Source organism: Mesoplodon bidens (genome assembly GCF_964165515.1).
Source record: "Mesoplodon bidens genome assembly, chromosome: 2".
Classification (NCBI taxonomy): domain Eukaryota; kingdom Metazoa; phylum Chordata; class Mammalia; order Artiodactyla; family Ziphiidae; genus Mesoplodon; species Mesoplodon bidens.
Genome location: NC_138177.1, coordinates 35,879,997 through 35,901,456, shown reverse-complemented (window position 1 = coordinate 35,901,456; position 21,460 = coordinate 35,879,997). Strand labels below are relative to the sequence as shown.

The 21,460-nt window shown below is 38.0% G+C and overlaps 1 protein-coding gene across 1 annotated transcript in view; it reads left to right on the top strand.

The window, feature by feature from the left end:
• The window catches only part of LOC308629506 (quinone oxidoreductase-like protein 2), a gene marked incomplete at both ends in the record, with an annotated part of 40,225 nt that extends 19,905 nt beyond the window's left edge, over positions 1-20,320 (top strand). Inside the window, 4 exon segments of the mRNA XM_081257435.1 lie at positions 20,189-20,201; positions 20,204-20,223; positions 20,227-20,267; positions 20,269-20,320. Of these exon segments, the coding sequence (XP_081113561.1) occupies positions 20,189-20,201; positions 20,204-20,223; positions 20,227-20,267; positions 20,269-20,320 (126 nt within the window).
• Between the last annotated feature and the right edge of the window lie 1,140 nt (positions 20,321-21,460).

The window sequence follows — 21,460 nt, the reverse complement described above, 5'->3', positions numbered from 1 at the left end:
CTATAAACATTCATGTATAAGTTTTGTATAGATATAGGTTTTTATTTACACTGGGATTTCTGGGTCATGTGCTAAGTGTATGTTTAACCTTTTTTTTTTAAATTTATACAGACTTTTAATTGGCTTTATTTATCCAGCAGCAGATTTCCCCCACCTGCCCCTACCCCGTCTCCAATTGTGGCTAGATAACATCATTAGATAAGATTGTCAGTTTAAAACTGACCAACATAGAGAACAGACTTGTGGTTTTGAGGGGGAGAAGGGATGGAGGAGGGATGGATTGGGAGTTTGGGGTTAGCAGATGCAAACTATTATATCAATATGTAGAATGGATAAACAACAAGGTCTTGATGTATAGCACAGGGACTTATATTCAATATCCTGTAATAAACCATAGCAGAAAAGAATATGAAAAAGAATATGTATATATATGTATCACTGAATCACTTTGCTGTACACCAGAAACTAACACAACATTGTAAATCAACTATACTTTAATAAAATAAATTAAAAAAAAGAATGTCAGTTTAAAAGAAATCTGCAGAATCCTAAAGATAACAGATGTGGATGTTTCTCAAAAAGGGGCAAGCTCGACAAATCGGCAGCTTGCTATTTCTCAGTTACTGAGAAACAATTCTGTTACAGTCTCTACAACTCATGATTTTGAAGGCAAGGCTACTATTATTGCATTCCTATCAAAGCCCATAGTACATAGGTTTTCTTATTTTTTCTCTTTCTTTTTTCTTTTGGTGTATTCTGGATTAGAAAGTTGTGCTCCAGTATACACTGTTTGAACATTTCAGGATTTTGTTTGTATTGGTCTGCTACTATATGTTTACCTTTTAATAACTACCCAACCGTTTATCAAAGTGGTTGTATTATTTTGCATTTCCACCAACAATGTATGAGTGTTTTAGTTGCTTTGCATCTGCCAGAACTCAGTATTGTCAGTTGTTTTCTTTAATTTTAGCCATCCTAGTAGGTGTGGAGTGGTATTTGATTTGTGGGTTTAATTTGCATTTCTCTAATAAATAATGATCTTGAGTACCTTTCCATATGCTCGTTTGCTATCTGTATCTTTTCTGGTGAAATGCATTGACTGACTTTTAAAAGAAGATTCAGATTAACTTCTATCACAGCAGTGATCTGATAAATATAACTCAGCTATGGCAACATATCACTAACTAAACATTTCTACCTTTTAGAAACAATCCCACTCAGTCCCTGATATACTCATTCATTCATGAGTTTATTTTATTCATCAAACATTCACTGGGTATATTCTGTATGCCAGTCAATAAAAAGTAAGACTTAAGGAATTTATTTTTTAGTAGGGACAGTCTCAGGACAGTGCTGTGAGAGGAAGAAGAGCTGGTTTCTTATGGGAAGCATGAATCAGCATAATATATGTAGGGAACTGTTTGATGAGCTAATTAAACGTTCCAACAGCAGAACCTAAAACAAAAACAATATCCTCACCCTGCCCCCAAATTCCAGGTTGCATATCTCCAAAGACAGATTTAATCACGGCTTCATCTACTGTAGGGCAGAGAACCAGGGTGCTGGGAACAGCCTGTGTATCTATCTAGGTATCAGTATGGAGCAGCCTCCCTCTCTGTGTCACAGCTTGTATCATACAGAAGGGGGAGAATGTCCCTAGGCATCTGAATTATCTATCAAAAAACTCTGGTCTAAAGCCATGTATTTCACTTCCTAGTCTCTGACTCAGAGCCTTATCACTCTTATTAAACATCTAGTCTTTTTTTTCTCCCTCTTCATTTACTTATTTATTTATTTTTGGCTGCATTGGGTCTTCGCGCTGCTGCGCGGGCTTTCTCTAGTTGCAGAGAGCGGGGACTGCTGTTTGTTGCCGTGTGCAGGCTTCTCATTGCGGTGGCTTCTCTTGTTGCAGAGCAACGGGCTCTAGGCGTGCCAGCTTCAGTAGTTATGGCATGCAGGTGCAGCAGTTGTGACTCACGGGCTCTAGAGTGCAGGCTCAGTAGTTGTGGTGCAGGGGCTTAGTTGCTTTGCGGCATGTGGGATCTTCCCTGACCAGGGCTCGAACCCATGTGCCCTGCATTGGCAGGCGGATTCTTAACCACTGCACCACCAGGGAGGTCCCAAACATCTAGTCTTTAACACCACCAGTTGTCTGTTTTCCCAGCCCAGATAGAAACCACAAGGTAGAAAGGGACAGAGCTGGATTATTTTTAACAGCAGCTATCACAACAGAAGTGGCAACTGGACATCAAGAGAATTAACAGAACATCTGAAAAACAGAAGACAGAATAATGGATGTTCAAGATTATGAGATTCCCAAGTCATGGAACAAAAAGGTTAGGCTTCCTCCTGCTCTCCAACCCCCCAACATTCTCTTTTAAAGAAATTAGGTAAATATGTGTTACATTTTTATAAAGATTTATGTGAAGAATGATTAAAAATAAGCCTCAGCATTTGAAGGTACAACTTTCTTTTTATGTTAACATTTATTTGCAGCAGATTCCTCATTGCTCTAGGATGCCAGGTGCAAAGAAATATCACTCTCCAATTACCCTTGTTTTCCCAAGTATTTTCTGTCATTGGGCTATGACAGATCTCTGGGAACAAGCAACTTCTAACTGACAGGGAGAGTGATGCAGCTGTGAGTCACCTGGAGATGTACCTTTGAGTTATTGACAGGGTGGAGGTCAGCGTTTCAAACATCTGTCTTAGACCTCTTCCACCCCCTCTGAGTGCGTCTAAATTTGCATAGATTGGAAAGGCCTCTGTAAGGCATTAAGCCCTGAAAGACAGATGTTTTTGAAACCAGGGATTTCATGCTGCAGAGAGATTGCCATGATTGATTTGCTTCTCTGCTTATCTTTATTTATTTAATTTTCTTATGCTTTTGCGGCGCACTTTCAAGTGGAAAGGGTTGGTTACTCAGAATCCTCTTTCGAAGCACATTTTCATTGTTGGACCACACAAGGTCCATCTTTGGCTTTCATGTTGGTATATTTATGGCGTCTCTACTTACTTATTCCCTTTTTCCTCCTTTCCTCCCCTCAGAGTCAGTCTCTATAATGTGTTCCACACATATCTTTGGATTTATATTTCCTTGTAAACACACAGAATCATTTTGTGTGCTAATTTACTTTCAAGTGATGTAAATGTGCTGTAGGTCTTACTCTGTTATCTATTTTTTCATGCAGTGCTGTCTTTTTAAGATCCACCTGCATTGCTGGTCCTGTATCCAGTTCATTACATTCCACTGCTGCATAGTAGTCCATGGTGTACATCTACCATGGTTTACAGATCCATTCCCTAAAGATAAACTTCAGAGTTGACTTGATTGCCTGCCACCATAATCGGTACCATCTATAACAAACAGTCTCATCGGTGACCGTCAGGACTTGTGCAAGTGTTGCTTAGGGAGTATTTTCCCAGGAGCAGGGTTGTTGGGTCACAGGATATATGCATATTTCATTTGACTGCCAACTGCTCTTCAGAATGACTTGCCCCGTTTATGTCCTTACCAGCAGTGCGTGAGAATTCTTATTTATTCACCACCCTGTCAATATATAGCATTGTCCAACTTTCTGATTGCTTATTCAAATTGATAAGCATAAAGTGGTATTTTATTGTTTTAATTTGAATTTCCCTGGTTTCTAATTAATTTAAGCATCTCTTTATATATTTGCTAGCCATTCAGCTTTCCAATTCTTTGAATTGTAATTTAAGCCCTTTGTGCACTTTTCTTTGGGACTTTCTGTCTCTTTCTCACTAACTTGCAAAAGTTCCTGTATAACCTGTTGTTTTCAAACTTTACTGCGTACATGAATCATGTTAAGATGCAGATTATGATTCAGTAAGGGTAGGGTGAGGCTCAAGACTGCGTTTCTATAAGCGCCCAGATGATGCAGAAGCCTATGGTCCGGGACCACCCTGTGATTAACAAGGTTCTAGATGTTAGCTTGAGGCTTTTGCAAAAGTCTGTCCTTCCAGAGTTGTCATGTGTCTGTCACCTTTGTTCAGATTTAATGTAATCAAACACATCAATATTTTGCCTTATGGTTAGTGCTATTTGGGACCTGTTTAATAAGTACTTTGTCATCCCTGGGTCACAGTGATTTTCTTCTCCATCTTTCTTTTTTAACTCTGTACTTTTATTTCACACTTAAGGATTTAAATCCATCTGAAGTCACCTTTGTATTGGGTATAAATTAAGTAACCAATTTAAATTTTTCTCCTCATACTGAGCTTGTTTTCTCGGATCCAATAGTTCATTGTTTCTCTATTTGATTTGTCTTTTTTTAAATTTATTTTTTATTGAAGTATAGTTGAATTACAATGTGTTAATTACTGCTGTACAGCAGGGTGACTCAGTTATACATACATATACATTCTTTTTCATATTCTTTTCCATTATGGTTTATCACAGGATACTGAATATAGTCCCCTGTGCTATATAGTAGGACCTTGTTGTTGGTAATACCTTTGTCTTATTTCAAATTTCCAGATATACATGTATGTGTCTGCTCTCTGCTTTCTATTCTATTCCCTTGGTTCACATATCTGTTCCTATAATAGTATCACACTGTTCGATGTTTATAGCTTTGAAACATGTTTTAATATCTGGAAGAGTAACTCTTCCACCTGTGTTCTTCTTTTTCAAATGTGACTTAGCTATTTGTGAATCTTTGTTCTTTTAGATAAATTTTGGAATAAATTTCTTTAGTTCCTCAAAAAATCTGGCTGAAATTTTGAACGGAATTGTGTTGACTTTAGAGATTAATTTAGAGGAGTATTGATATTTTTACAATTTTAAGTTGTCTCATTTGTGAACAGGGATATATTGCTATTTATTCAGATCTTTCATGTTTTTAAATAGAATTTAAAGTTGTTCTCCTTAAAGTCGTGTGGATTGTTCTGAGTTATGTTAATTACAAGTACCTTACTGTTTTTGTTGCCCTTCAGAACAATATTTTATTTCTGTTATATTTCCCAGTTGATTATTTCTGATATAGAGAAATACCAGTAATTTTTGTAAGCTGATCTTGTATCTTGTAAGTTTCCTCCATGTCTTTTCATGGCTTGATAGTTCATTTCTTTTTATCACTGAATAATATTACACTGTATGGATATACTACAGCTTGTTTACCCATTCACCTACAGAAGGACATCTTGTTTGCTCCCAAGTTTTGGCAAATATGAACAAAGCTACTATAAACATTCTTGTGTAGGTTTTTGGGTAGATGTAAATTTTCAACTCATTTGGGTAAATACTTAGGAATGTGACTGCTGGATCATATAAGATTATATTTAGTTTTATAAGAAACTGCTAAACTGTCTTCCAAAGTAGTTGTATCATTTTGCATTCCCACCAATAAAGAATGAGAGTTGCCATTGCTCCACATCCTCATCAGCATTTGGTGGTGTTAGTTTTTGGATTTTAGACATTCCAATAGGTGTGTAGTAGAGGTAACTCACTGTTTTAATTTACAATTCTCTAATGACATATGATGAGCATCTTTTCATATGCTTATTTACCATCTGTATATCTTCTTTAGTAAAGTGTCTGCTTAGAGCTTTTGCACATTCTTAAATGGGGTTGTTTGTTTTCCTATTGTTGAGTTTTAAGAATTCTTTGTGTATTTTAGGTACAAGTTCTTTATCAGATATGCATTTTGCAAATATGTTTGTCCCAAGCTGTGGTTTATATTTTTATTCTTTTAAGTGTCTTTTGCAGAGCAGAAGTTTTTAATTTTAATATGTCCTATTTACCAGTTTTTTTTCATGGATTGTGCTTTGGTGTTATATCTAAAAAACTCATTCCTAAACCTAAGGTGCCTTAGTTTTTATCTTGTCTTCTTCTGGAAGTTTTTTAGTTTTGCCTTTTACATTCACGTATAAGATCCATTTTGAGTTAATTTGGTGAAAGGTATAAGGACAGTGTCTTCATTCATTTTTTTGCATTGGATATTCAGTTGTTCTAGCACCATTTCTTTTTTCTTTTTTTAAAATAAGTACATAAAGGCACACATTTATCTATTTATTTTTAAAATTTTGTTTAGTTTTGGCTGCGTTGGGTCTTCGTTGCTGTATGTGGGCTTCCTCTAGTTGTGGTGAGTGGGGACTACTCTTCATTGCAGCACATGTGCTTCTTATTGTGGTGACCTCTTGTTGCAGAGCACAGACTCTAAGTGCACAGGCTCAGTAGTTGTGGCGCACGGGCTTAGTTGCTCTGAGGCATGTGGGATTTTCCCGGACCAGGGATCGAACCCGTGTCCCCTGCAATGACAGACGGACTCAACCACTGTGCCACAAGAGAAGTCTCCAAACTTACTTCTTAATGTGAGCTATTTTTCTATTTAAATGAGTTAGTTTTCAAAAATATCAAGATACCAACTTTGAAGCTAATTTTAGAATTTCCTGACACCTTTTGGGATGATAGAAGACATGCTGGAGAGACACCAGGAGAGAAGGAAGACAAATCAGGATTGAGAAAAGTACACAAGCCCCACTGGGAGCTACCTTTCCCACCGTTCAGAGCTGATCAGTAGATGTCACTAGTAATAAAGATAGATTGTCCCCAGCTCACTAATGTCAAAATGACTTAGATTGAAAGAGGCAGTCATTAAGGAGAGTGAGTTTCTTCAGGTTTAACAAGTATTGGTTAGAACCCCTAATGACCTGCTCTCTGCTTGCCTGTGTTCCTGCTTCATTAGAATGATTTTATTTGAAAGCATTTGACTCACATTTTAGTCATCGTTTGGTTGTTCTACCATCTAAGCCATTAGTTAGTCTGAAAAAAGAATCAATGCAGCTCCAAGTGACAGCATTTATTCTATATTCACAGACTTTCCCCAGCTCTCTCTTGTAAGCTGGCTGCTGGGGAAATCACTCCCACACAGCTACCTCTTCTTTTCCTCTAACTGTGGGTCTATCCACCTGCACACACTTCTCTCGACAACTGAAGTGAGGTTTTGTGCTATTAGCTGCGGAATAATCCTGTCTGCACATCACCCATGCATTTGTCCCTGCTCCTTCCTCTGCAGCCTGCGTGGCTGTAGAACGCTATCTTTTCTATTGGAACTATGGTAAAGACAACGAAAGATTTGTTCTTTGGCAAGGAAAGGAAAATAAAAGTATCTACACATAATCACTTTTATTTAACAACAAAAAAAAGCTAAGTAAACTAAGAAAAATTCACAGTATTATTTGTTTCTCTTATTTTCCTTCCAAGATTGTATAACTAAATAAAGAACAGTGATTTTTTCAAAATGTTTATTGTTTATATGGGTCGTGTGAGGGAAGGAAATGGTTGTATGTCATGTACATCCTCATCATGGAATACTAAGCAGTTATTTAAAAAAATGAGACAAACACATGCTGGCACGTCTCCTTGTTCTCTTCCATGCTGCCTCTTTTTTTTTTTTTTAATAGATCTTTATTGGAGTATAATTGCTTCACAATACTGTGTTAGTTTCTGTTGTACACCAAAGTGAATCAGCCATGTGCGTACATATATCCCCATATCCCCTCCCTCTTGAGCCTCCCTCCCACCCTCCCTATCCCACCCCTCTATGTCATCGCAAAGCACCGAGCCGATCTCCCTGTGCTGTGCTGCTGCTTCCCACCAGCCAACTATTTTATATTCGGTAGTGTATACATGTCAGTGCTACTCTCCAGACACCGTGCTGCCTCTTCATCACAGCTAGATTGGAGATCTGAGCTGGAAATATGCTGATTTCTGGAACTTTATCATTGTTGAGGAATCATACACAAAGTGGTTATTTTATTTTATTTTTGCTGTACATAGAAATGGCCAGTTTCCTGAACTTCATTGAGTTCTATCATTATCTTTAAAAATGGTATTGTTAAAATACTAGCAAACAGAATCCAACAGCACATTAAAAGGATCATACACCATGATCAAGTGGGGTTTATTCCAGGAATGCAAGGATTCTTCAATATACGCAAATCAATCAACGTGATACACCATATTAACAAATTGAAGGAGAAAAACCATATGATCATCTCAATAGATGCAGAGAAAGCTTTTGACAAAATTCAACACCCATTTATGATAAAAACCCTGCAGAAAGTAGGCATAGAGGGAACTTTCCTCAACATAATAAAGGCCATATATGACAAACCCACAGCCAGCATCGTCCTCAATGGTGAAAAACTGAAACCATTTCCACTAAGATCAGGAACAAGACAAGGTTGCCCACTCTCACCACTCTTATTCAACATAGTTTTGGAAGTTTTAGCCACAGCAATCGGAGAAGAAAAGGAAATAAAAGGAATCCAAATCGGAAAAGAAGAAGTAAAGCTGTCACTGTTTGCAGATGACATGATACTATACATAGAGAATCCTAAAGATGCTACCAGAAAACTACTAGAGCTAATCAATGAATTTGGTAAAGTTGCAGGATACAAAATTAATGCACAGAAATCTGTTGCATTCCTATATACTAATGATGAAAAATCTGAAAGTGAAATCAAGGAAACACTCCCATTTACCATTGCAACAAAAAGAATAAAATATCTAGGAATAAACCTACCTAAGGAGACAAAAGACCTGTATGCAGAAAATTATAAGCCACTGATGAAAGAAATTAAAGATGATACAAATAGATGGAGAGATGTACCATGTTCTTGGATTGGAAGAATCAACATTGTGAAAATGACTCTACTACCCAAAGCAATCTACAGATTCAATGCAATCCCTATCAAACTACCACTGGCATTTTTCACAGAACTAGAACAAAAAATTTCACAATTTGTATGGAAACACAAAAGACCCCGAATAGCCAAAGCAATCTTGAGAACGAAAAATGGAGCTGGAGGAATCAGGCTCCCTGACTTCAGACTATACTACAAAGCTACAGTAATCAAGACAGTATGGTACTGGCACAAAAACAGAAAGATAGATCAATGGAACAGGATAGAAAGCTCAGAGAGAAACCCACGGACATATGGTCACCTTATCTTTGATAAAGGAGGCAGGAATGTACAGTGGAGAAAGGACAGTCTCTTCAATAAGTGGTGCTGGGAAAACTGGATAGGGACATGTAAAAGTATGAGATTAGATCACTCCCTAACACCATACACAAAAATAAGCTCAAAATGGATTAAAGACCTAAATGTAAGGCCAGACACTATCAAACTCTTAGAGGAAAACATAGGCAGAACACTCTATGACATAAATCACTGCAAGATCCTTTTTGACCCACCTCCTAGAGAAATGGAAATAAAGACAAAAATAAACACATGGGACCTAATGAAACTTAAAAGCTTTTGCACAGCAAAGGAAACCATAAACAAGACCAAAAGACAACCCTCAGAATGGGAGAAAATATTTACAAATGAAGCAACTGACAAAGGATTAATCTCCAAAATTTATGAGCAGCTCATGCAGCTCAATAACAAAAAAACAAACAACCCAATCCAAAAATGGGCAGAAGACCTAAATAGACATTTCTCCACAGAAGATATACAGACTGCCAACAAACACATGAAAGGATGCTCAACTTCTTTACTCATTAGAGAAATGCAAATCAAAACTACAATGAGATATCATCTCACACCAGTCAGAATGGCCATCATCAAAAAATCTAGAAACAATAAATGCTGGAGAGGGTGTGGAAAAAAGGGAACACTCTTGCACTGCTGGTGGGAATGTGAATTGGTACAGCCACTATGGAGAACGGTATGGAGGTTCCTTAAAAAACTACAAATACAACTACCATATGACCCAGCAATCCCACTACTGGGCATATACCCTGAGAAAACCATAATTCAAAAAGAGACATGTACCAAAATGTTCATAGCAGCCCTATTTACAATAGCCCGGAGATGGAAACAACCTAAGTGTCCATCATCGGATGAATGGGTAAAGAAGCTGTGGCACATATATACAATGGAATATTACTCAGCCATAAAAAGAAACAAAATTGAGCTATTTGTAATGAGGTGGATGGACCTAGAGTGTGTCATACAGAGTGAAGTAAGTCAGAAAGAGAAAGACAAATACTGTATGCTGACACATATATATGGAATTTAAGAAAAAAAATGTCATGAAGAACATAGGGGTAAGACAGGAATAAAGACAGACCTACTAGAGAATGGACTTGAGGATATGGGGAGGGTGAAGGGTAAGCTATGACAAAGTGAACAAGCGGCATGGACATATATACACTACCAAACGTAAGGTAGATCGCTAGTGGGAAGCAGCCGCATAGCACAGGGAGATCAGCTCGGTGCTTTGTGACCGCCTGGAGGGGTGGGATAGGGAGGGTGGGAGGGAGACACAAAAGGGAGGGGATATGGGAACATATGTATATGTATAACTGATTAAATTTGTTATAAAGCAAAAAAAAATGGTATTGTTAAAATAATTACAATACCACAAGGTCATTGAAAAAAGTCAAACCAGCAAGGAGTTTTTGAGTAGAAGTTTCTATTCTATTTTTCTGTATCCTGTCTCAGTCCCTTTCTCCAGGGCAACCACTGTAAGCAGTTTGGTGTCAGTCTTGCAGACCTTTTTATTTTATTTGTATTTGTTTATTTTTTAATGATATTTAGTTGACTTATAATAATATGTTAGTTTCATGTGTATTGCAGGCCATTTAAAACATATACACACATATGCATAAACACACACACATGTATACATACACACAGAGATTTTTTTAAATAAAGACGTACATAGGTTTAAAAAATAACTGATCATAGTATTCATAGTGTTCTGTAATGTACTATTTTTAATTAATAATATGTCATGGACATCTTTCTGTATTAGAACATATAGACTTATTCTTTTTAACAGCTGCCTAGTATTCCGTAATGAGGATGTATAATCCATACAACCGTTTCCTCATTAGTGAGTTTATTCATCTATCTAACAAACATTTATTGATGTGCTTCTGTGTTCCAAGCTCAGCACAGCACGGGGAATATAATGGTGAGCAAAAGTTTACAAATCTGGTGGGGGAGACAGACATAAATTAAAACCATGCCCAAGCAGTGCTGTGAAAAGCATAATGGAAGAATTTAACTCAGGGAGGTCAAGATAGGATTTCCTGAGGAAAGACCCTTGAACCTCTATATGAAGTTGGGGCCTTCTAGGAATCTAATTCTAGGAATTTAAATAATCAGGGAAGACAAGGAAGAATATGTTGGGACCCTGTGGCAAATGAAAGCATGGTGAGTAAAGGGGCCTGAACGAAGGCTAGTGGGGATGGAGCTTAAGAAATGAAGGCGAGTGCTGTGAGATGAGGCTGGAGGTGGGACCAGGTTAGGCAGGGCTGGTGGGCCAGTTCTGGGTATTTTGCCTTTACCCTACGAGCAAGGGGATGCCATTGAAGTGTTCTAAGCAGGGGTGGGGTAGGGATGGCATGACCAGAATGGCATAGTCTATAGTGAGGAGGAAGGACTGGAGAGGGAGACCAGTTAGGAGTCCATGAAAGTCTAAATGAGAGATGACGGCCTTGGACTAAGGTGGTGATTATGGGGAAGGAGAGAAATGGACAGCACGGGAGCTGTGTGGGAGGTAAAAGTGAAAGGACTTGGTGTTAGATTGGATATAGCAGTGGGGGTAAGGGGAGGGAGAGAGAAACGTCAAGACTCGTAGGTTCCTGGACAGGTATTTGAGAGGAGGAACATCAAAAGAGAACATACTGAGACATCCAAGAGATGTCAAGTATGCAGTTTTATACCTTTCTGGTGCCAGAGAGGAGGTGTGGCCTAGAAATACAGATTTGGGAGTCATTTGCGTGGAGGTGACAATGATGCCTGTGTGGTGGCTGAGATTGCCCCTGGAGAGCGTGTAGAGAGAAAAGGGAAGAGGGTTTAGATTAACCTTAAACATCTTTCCTTTCAATAGAACTATAGAATATTTTGTGACTGTGCTGTGGCCACTGAAAGAGACTTAGAGAGAGGTAGTCTGGTGCTTCAATGTAAATCACAAGTGTTTATAAGGAAGGCTATATTGAACAGTGGATAAAAGACCGTTCTTTCGATGGAAGGCCAGTGACTGGGGCTCTAATTCCAGCTGTTTGACTGTGGGTTAGACTCGTCTTTTTACTTTTCTCATGTGAAAAATGAGGATAATAATACATTTTTTCTACTATGCATGGTTCATGTGAGGGTCAAGTGAGATAATAATGTATGTGAAAGTGCTTTGCAAATTGTCATTTTCATAATAGATTACAAGGTTGCCTAGTAGCGGTGTGTTCAAATTCATTTCAGACTTGAAGCAAAAATGTATATTTTTTTCATTCAGCCTATGCTGGGCTGACTTGGAGCAAAATAATTGCTTTATTTTTAAAAGTGTCTCTCAAATATTTCTACATTTGATTTTAGCTGAAGCCATTTGCGCTCTTTTATAAAGAATAATGGACAATGTGATGAGGGCCCGATGATCTGATACACCTCAAAGACATACAGAGCCAACCAAGGTCTAGAGAAGGATGCCTAAATTGGGCCAGAGGGTCAAGAGAGGCCTTTGTGGGGGATGATGAAAGAATTAGGGCTTTTCATTCTGGAAAGACCCAGGCTGAGAGGGGAGTATAATTGAAATTTATAAAATAATGAAAATCATAGGATAAAAATATGAACTTATGAAATCCCAGAGCACAAGAGCTAGGGGCAACTTTATCATTTTAAAGAAATAGTTTTAGGTCAAAGTAAAAATACCACTTCTTTCCACAGAAATAGTGAGTATATGGAACTTACTACTCTAAAATTTGGTTAGGACCAAGCCAACTATTATAAGAGAAAGGCATGTTGTTGGAGGGTAGAATCATAGGAGAGTACAAAATGAAATTAAAACTGTTTGGGCAAATCTCCCTAATCTTGGAGGATGACATCATAGAGACTGCCCATTAAGCTTTCCTATCCCTATCTGGAATCTTTATCCAAATCAAGGTTCCTGAGTGGATATGCCAGAGATGACAGAGGACAGAATTGAGCTCAGAGGGCCTGGCTGCAAGTTCTACCTCTCTGACCTTAGGGACCCACTTCTTTTTTATGTACCTCAGTTTCCTCAACTGTAAAAAAAAAAAAAAGTCATATCAGCATTAAAACCCACCTAACTATTGTGAGAGATTCAAATGAAGGACTGTTCTGGAAGTGCTTTATAATTGATAAGCAGATATTATCTATATGAACTTAAGAATTTCCACATTTACTGTAACATCTCCAGTTCTATGTCCTCCAGGTGGGTTGACCTTCATCTTGCCCTTCATGATCCTGGCTGGACTCCTTGGGAGCAGTATTTCCCAACTCAGAGTGAAGGAAAGGACTGAGGGCAGGGAACAATCCCTCATCCTCTCGGGAGGTGGAGAGAGTGCAGATACCTCTTCTCTCATGCCCTTTTCCTCCCTGGGAAGATGGAGAAATAAAAGCTAGGGAGAAATTTGCAACATCTCTCTTCTCCTTCATATGTTTTGGGTGGTAAGATGTCACCTAAAAAACTACTGTGCTAGTCTCTGGGTAACTGTGAAGGTTCTTGTGGATCTTGGGAAAACTAAAAATGTCTAACATAGGGCTGGATGAGCAAAACCATGGGGAATGGTTTCCTATGGTTTCTCATAGGTTTACGATTTAAGGGAGAGGAAAAAAATAGGACTGAAATTTCCTTTCAAGATGGCCATTGCAGTTCACTATGGCAGGAAAGCTGATGGAGATCTGGAGGGAGAGGGTGTGTCTTGCCTGGAGGGTCCTCTGAATTCTGTGTGTGAACCTTGGGAATCTGACTTAGGCAAAGCAGCTAAGGCAACAGCAGGAAGACACAACCGATAACCAATACCTTATTTCCTCCACAGCAAACATGGACTGCTTCACTGGCCTTCCAAGCACTCCACCATCCACCCACCCCTGACATAATTTCCCATGGGGTATTGTGGAAAGGGAATGGCCCATGAGCTAGGCAGCCCTGGGTTTGAATTTTGGCTTCACCACTAATTAGCTCAGTGGGCTCAGTCTCCAATCCATAAAATGGCGATACTAGAAACCCCCCTTATCTTTGAGTTGCAGTGAGGAGCAAGTGAGATTATATTTGTGAAGCACTTACCATAGTGCCTGGCACATTACAGGCCCCAAATAAATGTCAACTTTTGTCAACCCACCAGTACCCTGGACTCTAAGGAAACTGATCTCTGGACTACAGCTCTGTGAAAGCAGGGACCAGGATGCACTTTGCTCATCATTGCGTTTGTGGCGCACACACAGTGCCTGAAGAAACAAATCTCTTCACCCCAAGAAACTGTCACTCCCTTTCAGTGCAAGTTGTGTCCATTCTGAGCTTGGCTGAAGTCTCGTTTGTTCAGTGAAACCAGCTTGTATTGATCTTGCCCTTCTAGGAACTCCCCTGGCACACAATTCAGCCCTCAGGTTGCCAGGGATTTGCACAGTTGTCTTGTTGCATTGTGTATGGTAGCCTTACCCTTCAGTGATGTTCAACATTCAGGGAACATTTTCTTTTTTTTGAAATTTATTTTATTTATTTATTTTTATACAGCAAGTTCTTATTAGTTATCTATTTTATACATATTAGTGTATACATGTCAATCCCAATCTCCCAATTTATCCTACCCTCCCCTTTCCCCCTTGGTGTCCATACGTTTGTTCTCTACATCTGTGTCTCTATTTCTTCCTTGCAAACCAGTTCATCTGTACCATTTTTCTAGATTCCATATATATGCATTAATATACGATATTCATTTTTCTCTTTCTGACTTATTTCACTCTGTATGACAGTCTCTAGGTCCATCCACATCTCTACAAATGACCCCATTTCATTCCTTTTTATGGCTGAGAAATATTTCATTGTATATATGTATAACATCTTCTTTATCCATTCATCTGTCGATGGGCATTTAGGTTGCTTCCATGACCTGGCTATTGTAAATAATGCTGCAATGAACATTGGGGTGCATGTGTCTTTTTGAATTATGGTTTTCTCTGGGTATATGCCCAGTAGTGGGATTGCTGGGTCATATGCTAATTCTATTTTTAGTTTTTTAAGGAACCTCCATACTGTTCTCCATAGTGGCTGTATCAATTTACATTCCCACCAACAGTGAAGAGGGTTCCCTTTTCTCCACACCCTTTCCAGCATTTGTTGTTTGTAGATATTTTGATGATGCCCATTCTAACTGGTGTGAGGTGATACCTCATTGTAGTTTTGATTTGCATTTCTCTAATAATTAGTGATGTTGAGCAGCTTTTCATGTGCCTCTTGGCCATCTATATGTCTTCTTTGGAGAAATATCTGTGTAAGTCTTCTGCCCATTTTTTGATTGGGTTGTTTGTTTTTTTAAATATTGAGCTGCAAGAGCTGTTTACATATTTTGGAGATTACCCCTTGGTCCATTGATTCATTTGCAAATATTTTCTCCCATTCTGAGGGTTGTCCGTTTGTCTTGTTTATAGTTTCCTTTGCTGTGCAAAAGCTTTTAAGTTTCATTAGGTCCCATTTGTTTATTTTTGTTTTTATTTTCATTACTCTAGGAGGTGGGTTACAAAAGATCTTGCTGCGATTTATGTCAAAGAGTGTTCTGCCTATGTTTTCCTCTAAGAGTTTTATAGTATCTGGCCTTACATTCAGGTCTTTAATCCATTTTGAGTTTATTTTTGTGTATGGTGTTAGGGAGTGTTCTAATTTCATTCTTTTACATGTAGCTGTCCAGTTTTCCCAGAACCACTTGTTGAAGAGACTGTCTTTTCTCCATTGTATATCCTTGCCTCCTTTGTCATAAATTAGTTGACCATAGGTGCATGGGTTTATCTCTGGGCTTTCTATCCTGTTCCATTGATCCATATTTCTGTTTTTTTTCCCAGTATCATATTGTCTTGATTACTGTAGCTTTGTAGTATAGTCAGAAGTCAGGGAGTCTGATTCCTCCAGGTCCGTTTTTTTCCCTCAAGACTGTTTTGGTTACTCAGGGTCTTTTGTGTCTCCATACAAATTTGAAGATGTTTTTGTTCTAGTTCTGTAAAAAATGCCATTGGTAATTTGATAGGGATTGCATTGAATCTGTAGATGGCTTTGTGTAGTAAGTATAGTCATTTTCACACTATTGATTCTTCCAATCCAAGAACATGGTATATCTCTCCATCTGTTTCTGGCATCTTTGATTTCTTTTGTCAGTGTCTTATAGTTTTTGAGTACAGGTCTTTTACCTCCTTAGATAGGTTTATTCCTCGGTATTTCATTCTTTTTGTTGCAGTTGTGAATGGGATTGTTTCCTTTATTTCTCTTTCTGATCTTTCATTGTATAGGAATGCAACAGATTTCTGTGCATTAATTTTGTATCCTGCAACTTTACCAAATTCATTGATTAGCTCTAGTAGTTTTCTGGTGGCATCTTTAGGATTCTCTATGTATAGTATCATGTCATCTGCAAACAGTGACAGTTTTACTTCTTCTTTTCCAATTTGTATTTCTTTTTCTTCTCTGATTGCCATGGCTAGGACTTCCAAAACTATGTTGAATAATAGTGGTGAGAGTGGACATCCTTGTCTTTTTCCAGATCTTAGAGGAAATTCTTTCAGTTTCTCACCATTGAGAATGATGTTTGCTGTGGGTTTGTCATATGTGGCCTTTATTATGTTGAGGTACATTCCCTCTATGCCCACTTTGTGGAGAGTTTTTATCATAAATGGGTGTTGAATTTTGTCAAAAGCTTTTTTTGCCTCTATTGAGATGATCGTATGATTTTTATTCTTCAATTTGTTAATACGGTGTCTCACATTGATTGATTTGCGCATATTGAAGAATCCTTGCATCCCTGAGATAAATCCCACTTGATCGTGGTGTATGATCCTTTTAATGTGTTCTTGGATACTGTTTGCTAGTATTTTGTTGAGGATTTTTGCATCTATATTCATCAGTGATATTGGTCTGTAATTTTCTCTTTTTGTAGTATCTTTCTCTGGTTTTGGTATCAGGCTAATGGTGCCCTCTTAAAATGAATTTGGGGGTGTTCCTTCCTCTGCAGTTTTTTGGAAGAGTTTGAGAAAGATGGGTGTTAGCTTCTCTCTAAATGTTTGATAGAATTCACCTGTGAAGCCATCTGGTCCTGGACTTTTGTTTGTTGGAAGATTTTTAATCCCAGTTTCAATTTCATTACTTGTGATTGGTCTGTCCATATTTTCTATTTCTTCCTGGTTCAGTCTTGGAAGGTTATACCTTTCTAAGAACTTGTCCATTTCTTCCAGGTTGTCCATTTTATTGGCATAGAGTTGCTTGTCGTAGTCTCTTAGGATGCTTTGTATTTCTGTGTTGTCTGTTGTAACTTCTCCTTTTACATTTCTAATTTTATTGATTTGAGTCCTTTCCCTCTTTTTCTTGATGAGTCTGGCTAAAGGTTTATCAATTTTGTTTATCTTCTCAAAGAACCAGCTTTTAGTTTTATTGATCTTTGCTACTGTTTTCTTTGTTTCTATTTCATTTATTTCTGCTCTGATCTTATGAGTTCTTTCCTTCTACTCACTTAGGGTTTTTTTTTTTTTTTCTTCTTCCTCTAGTTGCTTTAGGTGTAAGATCAGATTGTTTATTTGAGATTTTTGTTGTTTCTTGAGGTAGGGCTGTATGGATGGCTATAAGCTTCCCTCTTAGAACTGCTTTTGCTGCATCCCATAGGTTTTGGATCATCTGTTTTTCATTGTCATTTTTCTCTAGGTATTTTTTAATTTCCTCTTTGATTTCTTCAGTGATCTCTTGGTTATTTAGTAACGTATTGTTTAGCCTCCATGTGCTTATGTTTTTTACGTTTTTTTCCCTGTAATTGATTTTGAATCTCATAGCATTGTGGTTGGAAAAGATGCTTGATATGATTTCAAGTTTCTTAAATTTACCGAGGCTTGATTTGTGACCCAAGATGTCATGTATCCTGGAAAATGTTCCATGTGCACTTGAGAAGAAACTGTAATCTGCTGTTTTTGGATAGAATGTCCTATAAATATCAATTAAATCTATCTCTCTATTGTGTCATTTAAAGCTTCTGTTTCCTTATTTATTTTCATTTTGGATGATCTGTCCATTGGTGTAAGTGAGGTGTTAAATTACCCCACTATTATTGTGTTACTGTCGATTTGCTCTGTTATAGCTGTTAGCAGTTGCCTTATGTATTGAGGTGCTCCTATGTTGGGTGCATATATATTTATAATTATTATATCTTCTTCTTGGATTGATCCCTTGATCATTATGCAGTGTCCTTCCTTGTTTCTTGTAACATTCTTTATTTTAAAGTCTATTTTATCTGATATGAGAATTGCTACTCCAGCTTTCTTTTGATTTATTTGTATGGAATATCTTTTTCCATCCCCTCACTTTCAGTCTGTATGTGTCCCTAGGTCTGAAGTGGGTCTCTTGTAGACATCATATATGTGGGTCTTTCTTTTGTATCCATTCAGCGAGCCTGTATCTTTTGGTTGGAGCATTTAATCCATTCACCTTTAAGATAATTATCCATGTGTTTGTTCCTATTACCATTTTCTTAAGTGTTTTGGGTTTGATTTTGTAGATCATTTTCTTCTCCTGTGTTTCCCACTTAGAGAAGTTCCTTTAGCATTTGTTGTAGAACTGTTTTGGTGGTGCTGAATTCTCTTAGCTTTTGCTTGTCTGTAAAGCTTTTGATTTCTCTGTCAAATCTGAATGAGATCCTTGCTGGGTAGAGTAATCTTGGTTGTATGTTCTTTCCTTCCATCACTTTAATATATCGTGTCTCTCCCTTCTGGCTTGTAGCGTTTCTGCTGAGACATCAGCTGTTAACCTTATGGGAGTTCCCTTGTATGTTATTTGTCATTTTTCCCTTGTTGCTTTTAATATTTTTTTCTTTTTCTTTAATTTTTGTCAGTTTGATTACTATGTGTCTCAGCATGTTTCTCCTTGGGTTTATCCTGCCTGGGACTCTCTGCACTTTCTTGGACTTGAGTGGCTATTTCCTTTCCCATGTTAGGGAAATTTTTGACTATATCTCTTCAAATATTTTTTCGGGTCCTTTCTCTCTTTGTTCTCCTTCTAGGTTCCCTATAATGCAGATGTTGGTGCATTTAATGTTGTCCCAGAGGTCTCTTAGGCTGTCTTCATTTCTTTTCATTAATTTTTCTTTATTCTGTTCCATGGCAGTGAATTCCACCAATCTGTCTTCAAGGTCACTTATCTGTTCTTCTGCCTCAGTTATTCTGCTATTGATTCCTTCTTGTGTATTTTTCATTTCTGTTACTTTATTGTTCATCTCTGTTTGTTTGTTCTTTAATTCTTCTTGGTCTTTGTTAAACATTTTTTGCATCTTCTCGATCTTTGCTTCCATTCCTTTTCTGAGGTCCTGGATCATCTTCACTATCATTATTCTGAATTCTTTTTCTGGAATGTTGCATATCTCCACTTCATTTAGTTGTTTTTCTGGGGTTTCATCTTGTTCCTTTATCTGGTACATAGTCCTCTGCCTTTTCATTTTGTCTATCTTTCTGTGAATGTTGTTTTCATTCCACAAGCTGCAGGATTGTAGTTCTTCCTTCTTCTAACATTTAGGGAACATTTGCTATGACTGGGGACCTGGGTTAGTGACCCAACCAGGGAGTAAATTCCTTAGACTCAGGACCTACCTCTGATACTTTTTCCCCTGCACAGGACCCCAAGCCTGGAAAGTACCCATCTTGTCACAGTCCTGAGGGAAACCATCTGTTCTTAGGTGCTGCTTTTGACACATGACACAGTGGGATGCTTTGCAGAAACATCTCACTCTGAGGTCCTGGGAGAACTAGTTTGTGGCACTTAGAGCTTCCTCATTCCTGGTATTTTTGAGTTGATGGGACAGCTGTGCACAGGTGGTTATATTATTGCTGTTTTTTTCTCAAAAAAACACAAAGCAGCACTCAGAATACCTTTCTTATAAGAACAGCATTCATATGTCAATTGGTGCCACTTTCATGTTACTTAGGGCAATGGCTTAAAAGACTCCCCTTCTTTTCATCTTGTTCTGAAATTGCAAAAGCCAGTGGTAGATGCTGGGAACAAACTCACTGAATTTCTTTCTCCCTTTCTTCTCTGAAGAATGGATCAAGGGCAGTGTGTTTTTAAAGGGAAGGCAGAAGAAAAAATAAAATAAAATAAAGGGAAGGCAGGTGTGGGGAAGTGCACATGCACCCACACCTGCATGTCTCCTTCCATCAGTTTCCGCTCCAGTCTCAGGTCCACGTTCTGATGTAGATTCCAGGCCACCCTTCTAAGTTCTGATAGAGCCAGGAAGTGCTGTCACCCACCAGGGACCCTCCCTGCAGCTTCCAAGTCAGGGTCAATAACCTAGCTGTTCCTATTGAATAGTTCCCTTTTGACTTGAGCTTGTAACATTTCTTAAATGTTTTTCATTTTTATCCTCTCCTTTTCTTTAAAGGTTATATTTTTAAGTTAAAAATAAGCACAGGGAGACCTTGTGATCCTCTTCTCACTGACCCAGATATTTTAAGAGCTGGAGGACTGACAGCAGCATCTCATCTGGGGATACAGGCTGGCTCTCAGGAGCCAACTATCTAAATGTAATAATAAAATATTAATACATTTATCCAATTTCCCCCACATAAAACCCTATTTTTTATTTCAAATAAAAAATTTTATTTTATTGGATTATCCAATAATCCAAATTCCCACACATAAAACCCTCTCCTTGTTTTGCCTTATCTATCCAAACCCTATTCATCCTTCAATGCCTTGTAGAAAAAGCTATGGAGTTGAGGATAAAAGACTTGGGTTCAACTCCTGACTTGGAAACTTACAAGCTGTCTGACCTTAGGTGAGTCACTTTATGTCAGTGAACCTTGGTTTCTTCGCCTGTGAAACAGAGATACTGATAATCTCTTGGAGTGAGGGTTGGGGGTCTAGGGTCCATCCTGGTGACTGGGGTACACAGACCAGACTCCAAAAAAATACTTATCGAACTCCAGAAAGCCCCATTTGATTAATCCTGGAATCATTACTCTTCTATTTTTGGATTTCTGTATCATTGAGTCTATCTACACCATACAATTTAGCAATTAACTATCCATTGTCTTTAATATGTGGCTCTAGTTTCTTCACATCCCCAGCTGATAGATAAGTTCTTTTCAGGGCAGTGCTGTTCATTTTATTTTTCTTGTGTCAATGCTACAATAATAGGCACTTAATCCTTGATAATTGATTGATGGAGTACCTTACTTTTTCAACTAAATTTGAGTTCTTTGCACAACACAGGTTATTTTCTTTGGCTTTATGTCTCCTTCACTGCTTGCTGCTAATGGTGAGGTAGCAGAAAATCTTTGAGGTTTTCATTATCTTGTCACTTTGTAGCTTCTCATCAAATATATGTTCTATGTATATTCAAAGATACTGCTGACCTTCCATGGACACAAAGTTTAGTTCAACTGTTTAGCTGCTATGAGGATGGGTTTTCCCTGAATCAGCTTTGTTTTCTCACTCAGATAGGGTTGA